This window comes from Etheostoma spectabile, chromosome 8, assembly GCF_008692095.1.
Source record: "Etheostoma spectabile isolate EspeVRDwgs_2016 chromosome 8, UIUC_Espe_1.0, whole genome shotgun sequence".
Classification (NCBI taxonomy): domain Eukaryota; kingdom Metazoa; phylum Chordata; class Actinopteri; order Perciformes; family Percidae; genus Etheostoma; species Etheostoma spectabile.
This window is the reverse complement of record NC_045740.1, coordinates 25,737,685-25,744,085: the sequence shown is the minus strand read 5'-3', so window position 1 is coordinate 25,744,085 and position 6,401 is coordinate 25,737,685. Positions and strand designations below refer to the sequence as shown.

The following is a 6,401-nucleotide window of genomic DNA, read 5'->3' as shown; positions in this document are numbered from 1 at the left end:
TTTTGGAAATTGATCTTAATGCCTCAAAAACCTTAGGAAAATCCAACCTTTAAGGACAATTTTCTTTGTGAATGAATAATGTATTGTAAATAAATTGATGTTCTTCCTTATATACAGGGGGCATAAGTATACACACCCCTATGTTAAATTCCTGTAGAGGCAGGCTTATTTTTATTTTTAAAGGCCAGTCATTAGGGATGAGCGAGTACAGCATTATCTGTATCTGTATCTGTTTACCACATGAATTATCTGTATCCGGATCCGTACTCGGACTGGGCGGGGCCTAAACCGGAAGTGGTCCGATTTAACCAGGAAGTGGGTCGGGTTCTCTTGAAATGTGCGGGGCTTTAACCAGTATGTTATTTAAGCATGCAATTGATATGAGTTGATCAAAAATTGTTATATTTATTGCTGATTTTAAAACTATTTACATGACAGCATCAAGCTTCAGATCAATGGTGTTGTCATGGTAACAAACAAACTATATACAGATCTTGCAACAATGAATACAACACATGCGGTTGCAATTATGAAGTAAAATGTAATGAACAAGAGTTCAGAGGGGCGCTGTGATTATCACAGAACGCTGCGCGGCCAGTTGAGGAGTTGTATTCAATCTGAGCACGGATATTGACTCATATTACTCGGATAATACTTGTACTCGGCAAAAGTGCTTTATCCGTACCGGATACTCGTTTCAGCCGGATACTCGGATCACCCCTACCAGTTATTTCATGGATAGCTGTTAAAGTTCCCTTGGCCACTGGAATTAAAATAGCGCCCCCCCCCCATCATCACATACCCTTCACTATATCTAGAGTAGGTCACCTAGAGTCAGGATGCAACGTTAGCTAGCTGGCTTTTTACACAATGTATCATGGATGTGTTTACCCTTGTGTTGTCTTCCCGTCAACCATGAAAAAAATACTTCCCTTTTTTTCAACATTATCGCTTTTTTTGACATTTATGTCACTTTTTCAATGTTGTGGGTGCTTTTTTGATGTTTTTGCCAAAGTTTTTTGATATTTTTATTGTTGATATTTCAGCGCTTATTTCAACGGCCCTGAGACACCTCTCTTCTGCCTCCTGACTCACAGCATTTTTCAAAAATGCCAAAGAAGACATGCTACTAGTGTAATGAGGTAATGTCTTTGTACATGCTCGCAGTGTACATTAAGACATGCAAGGGAAAACTCTCCTCCAATGAGACTGGTGAAGAGGTGAGAGGAAGTTTATTTTTCTAAAGTTGAAATGAAAATTAAAAAAATATGAATAGTTTTTTGAAAAAAACATACAAAATAACATTTCATGCTAGCCTACTGTATGTGGCGAGAGGTAATCTGTTTTGTTCAGCTCTCTGTATAGACATATTTTTCAGATTAATGTCTATGTATACATATGCAGTGTTATGTGTTTGACACTGCATTTTTTCATGTACAACTTTGAACGTACAGTGACAACAAATGGCAGTGGCCCAAGTACGCATGCTCAAACTCCAGTATGTAAACCAAGTAGGTATGTTTTATTTAGATACCCTTCGTGCCAGTACAAATACAGAAATATTTATGTGCACCCTAATTTACACAATCCATGTTTTCATGTCATTTAGCCATCTTATCTAGACATTACATTCTATGAAATTATTTAACAGCACATGGTGCAGTTATTTATAATCACATGTAATTTGATTCTTTTCCAAACACTGTTCAGCATACTGTTTGATGGAACTATGAAATGGCTCCATTATATATTGTAATTTTCATTTTGTATAACCTTTACAACCCTATAAATATTTAACCAAATATGCATTCACTGTTTCTTTACAGCCTGATGCTGATTTCATAATAATGAACTGCCAGCCAAATTTCAGTGAAAAGGGAACATTCAAAGTGAGAACTGAGAGAAAAATCATTAACTTTCTGCAAGATTTATTGCAGGAGGTTGAAAAGTCAATTGTCAACACAATTACACATAACACAATTTGAACGTACTAAGCACATATACACATTCTTGGATAATTCATTTTTTTTAAGATAATACTGTAAGTTTGAATAAATTTTAATGCTCTAAGTGCTTCATTCTGCATGGCTTTCTCACTCTCAAAACAGCCAAATTAGGCCTAAGAGTTTATCTCATATGCATGAGATGTTATCTCATATCTCATATGTAGCAAATAAACTTTTAGATGTTATCTACTACATAGAAGATAATCTTAAATTTTGGCCAATATTTCACACAAAGAATTTTTTTTTTTAAACAATATCTTTACCAAAGAAAAGATGACAGGTGACATGTGATTAAAATGGACACTGAGCATGAGCAGGAATAATTTAATTCAGGCCAATTCACATTTTTACGTAAAAACCCTAGAACTGCATGCTGTTGTGTTTCTGCATTTTGAATCCCAGATATCAGTTTTGGGTCATACTGTTACATACTGTGACATCCACAGAACTGTAACATTTTATTATTATGTTCTGCCCAAAAATCACTAATCACTCCTTATGTGTTGCTTAGCAACTATGTTTTACATCTACAAATCTACAGTAAATCTATAATTCTTGGTGGAAGCGTTGTAAAGCACTTTAAGCAGTTAAATAGTTGAGATACAATGGTACAAAACCAGAATGTCATATAAATGTAATCCTTTAATTTTGGGACTGTCAAACATTTCTACATAACTGCCATAATGTTTAATGGTTTTGGATAATTATTTGTATTTGTTTAACCAGGGAAATGCAGTTATGGCCAATGAAGCTGTGAGTAAAGGAACATTCCTATTTTTCAATGAGGATTTACATTCAATTTTATACAGATTAAATAACTCCTATTTTTTCTGGTATCTACTGTGTACTCCATACCTCTTATGACATCCTGCGAACGATGCCCTCTTTTCCTCAGCAGTCATTGGCTCCTTGACCCCGCCGTCGTGCCGACTGTGCCTGGTGTCATGGTGACTGTAACCATGGCCGCCACCCTCAGACAGAGAGAACTCTCCGTAGCCCTTCCTCCGGGCCTTCTGCCGCAGTTTGTTCCTGTAGTGCTCAATGTCAGACTTTTGTTTCAGTCCACCGTGGTTTGCCTGCAAACAATCCATATTGATTTCAAGCAATCATATTTACCTGGCTCTATCAGCTTAGAGGCAACCAATTGAGACCATTTTTTATGATGAACTTTTTCACTTTTAAAAATGTTTTTGTCCTTTCTTTCTAGTGCAATCACTTGAGTTTGATTTACAATCAACATGTTTTAACAAGCATTACAGTTCGTAATCAGAGAATGTGTCACACCCTAAACATGACATTTTCTACTAACGCAAACTTAATCAATTGCAAATAAACTGGAAAACCAGAAGGCACTGAGGAGCTTTTCTGATCTTATGTCTCAGATGCAAAGAGGTGACAGTTAGCAACCCTGATTTATCCAAAACTTTTAGAATATTTCATCCATTACTCTTGCTAGTTATTTCAATCATTTATCTGGTTATTAACTAATTAACTATTTAGACTTCTCTGATTGCTTGCGGGCTACTACAACTTGCGCTCTGGTGTTACAGATGACTTACTATGTGGATATCTTTTTTTAATTTCTAGTTCTACGAATTAGTGTTACAAATTAATATTACAGAAGGATGTATGAAATCATGTTTAAATGTAATTTTCCCATTACAAGTTCAAACACAATCTTTCCAAAAAAGCCCTGGCAATTGAAGAAGTTACCCCTGACATACAAGTCCCCCTGTTTGGGAACCAGTGACATGAAGCAACACGAGTTCCAAACATAAACATGACCAAACAATATAACTGAAAAAACATCTGCCATATTAAAGCTGGAGGCTCTAACTTTGATCTCCCCCCTCTGGTAGTGAGTTATTACACAAACATTGTTGACAAGTGAAGAACTATAAGTGAGTGAGAAAGTTAGTTGACAGCACTCTGTGTGCTGCTCATGTAAGAATGAAGTTGTGGAGTTATTAAACTACTGCACTCATTCTAAGTACAAATCTAAGTATACTGGGAATACAGAAAATTTCCCTGGCAGTAATAGGATTAATTAGCATTTTGTGAACTTGGTGAACTTGACAAAGGCTTGAATGTAAACGACATGCTCATCATGCCCGATGACTGTGAAGTACAACTATGTACTTTATACGATGGCCAACAGGGGCAAACGCACTGCATCCTAAAGATGATAAGCTTTGAGATGATAGACTGTAAATATTAAATCTATGTTTGAGAAATGTTTTCACTTGTTTGGTGGGTGGGTCTCTAGTTTATTGGTTCAGGTCCCAGGTGATACCAAATTAGCAGAGACGTGTCTGTAAACTCGTGGCAACAAAAAGGCAGAGCACGCGCTCCCTGTGGGGTTGAATATCAAGCTGTTTCACTTAGCGGTCCCCCTACAGTGGTGTTAATTTCATCAGACGAGACAAGACTAAATATGTTCATCAACGACCTTTTATCCAAATAAAGACGAGACGACGACAAGATTGCACCAATGTCCAAAACCGCTGACTAAGACTACATTAACATGCATTGTTGTTGACAAAAAAGATGAGACTAAAATGTTTAGCATAAAATAAAAACTAAGATAAAATCTCTCTTCATTTTTGTCTACAATCGTCTCTACTTTTTCATCATGAGATAGAACTAGTGCCCGTTTGTAGCGAGTGCCTGTTCCAAACAGGCCAATTGCTTGGTTCCCAGTATTTTTTCCCCCCATTAAGGGCGGTTCTATCAGGCGCGGCACCGCTGGGGCTCATCTAGAGATTTGGCGTGTCCCCTTTTTTTCATCTAGCCGTCACACATCCAAGTAGTGATATGGCCCAGGCGGGGGAGGGAGGAAGCCCGGTTCAGCCTTCTGGAGAAGCCGCTACAGTGCCTAGCAATTGCCCTGGGCAAGGAAAGGAATGCCGGCGAATCTGCTCCTAAACAGCTTGCAGAGCGGCTGGAGTAATGTATGCAACTGCTGGCAACAAAACAACGTGCTGTAGAGCCCAAGAGCCCTGGCGCTTATTTAACATGTGTCTGTGTACAATTGGATTTGCATGAAGGAAGAGGCTCGATATAAAACCAGACGCATTTACCAAAGTTGCATTCAACAAAAATCATTCAACAAGTGTATTTTTTCACGTAATTATGACACTTTACCAATATTTGAGATGTGTGAAACACTATTTGACTGAAAGAGTTATCAGATATAATCTCAGAAATAATTTATTTAAAAAAACAAAAATGTTCTGACAAAAAATAGACTAAGATATGCGAGTTCTCTTTTCACTAAAGCTTAACTAAAACGACGAGACTTTTAGTCTACTAAAACTTGACTAACAAAAAAACATATGTGAACGACTAAATATGACTAAAACTAACAAGGACATTTGACACAAGACTAAGACTAAATTAAAAATAGGTGACAAAATTAACACTACTCTAGAGGCCTGGAGAACTTCCGATTTGCAATTGCAGCGTTTTTTTTGTTGCATTTGTTTTCGGGGATTGTGTGCTTTTCTTTTTGCATTGTTTCTATTTTTTGGGTTGTGTGCTTTTCTTGTTGAATTGTTTCTTTATTTGCAGCGCGTTTGTGTATTTGGTTGTGTTGTGTGTATTTTAACCTTTATTTATTCAGGGAAGGTTCACTGAGAGGCTGCCTCTCTTTTGCAGGAAGTCCATCATCACATTTACACAGTTACACATTCATACCTGGAAGCTGCCCAGTACAACCACAGTCGGAGGTTAAGGGCCTTGCTCAAGGTCACCTAAGTGGTGGTAACGAGGGATGGACAAGCGCTGGTTTTTCATTTTCCCCACCCAGATATTTGGAGCGCATGTGTTGTGCGATGTTTTCTTAATTTGCTTGTGTTTTGTCTATAAGTTGCAGTGCATTTGCCCGTCGGCCACAGTAACTTTAGGACTGAGAAGATGTGATATGTAAAAGTTCAGCACTCTAGCTTTAATGCATACAGCCATCAAATGCTGCTGTGTGACTCATGATGATGACGATGATGATGATCTAGTTATTGCTCTGCCCTATACTGTCAGTGCTGCAGACGTACGTCACAGCTGAGTGCTATAAAGCCTTGAAGGTGTGTGTGTACGTTACATATATGTGGACTTACCTCCACATTGAGGACCACAGAGTCTTGGCTGTGGGATGAGGAGGAGGGATAGGAGTATGTTGGCTGAGCAGTCATGGGTTTAATGGTGATAAGACGCAGAGAGCCTGAATGATCTTCGTATGGGTCTGGGAAGAAGAAGACAAATAGGTTAGAAAGAGTTAGACAGAGACAGTGTTTCCAGTAAGCTATAAAGTTGCAATCAGACATATGACAAATTGTGCCACAATATTCCCACAACATTCAAACAGCATATTTGTTCAATCCTCTAAGGATATCTGTCAAA

The 6,401-nt window shown here is 37.9% G+C and overlaps 1 protein-coding gene across 2 annotated transcripts in view; it reads right to left on the bottom strand.

The window, feature by feature from the left end:
- The window catches only part of kiaa1549la (KIAA1549-like a), a 233,270-nt gene that overhangs the window by 34,282 nt on the left and 192,587 nt on the right, over window positions 1-6,401 (bottom strand). For both annotated transcript variants that reach the window (XM_032523275.1, XM_032523276.1), the window contains 2 exons: window positions 6,119-6,243; window positions 2,862-3,082 (listed from right to left, as the gene is read on the bottom strand). In XM_032523275.1, coding sequence (XP_032379166.1) covers window positions 2,862-3,082; window positions 6,119-6,243 — 346 coding nt within the window. The remainder of the gene's footprint in view (window positions 1-2,861; window positions 3,083-6,118; window positions 6,244-6,401) is intronic.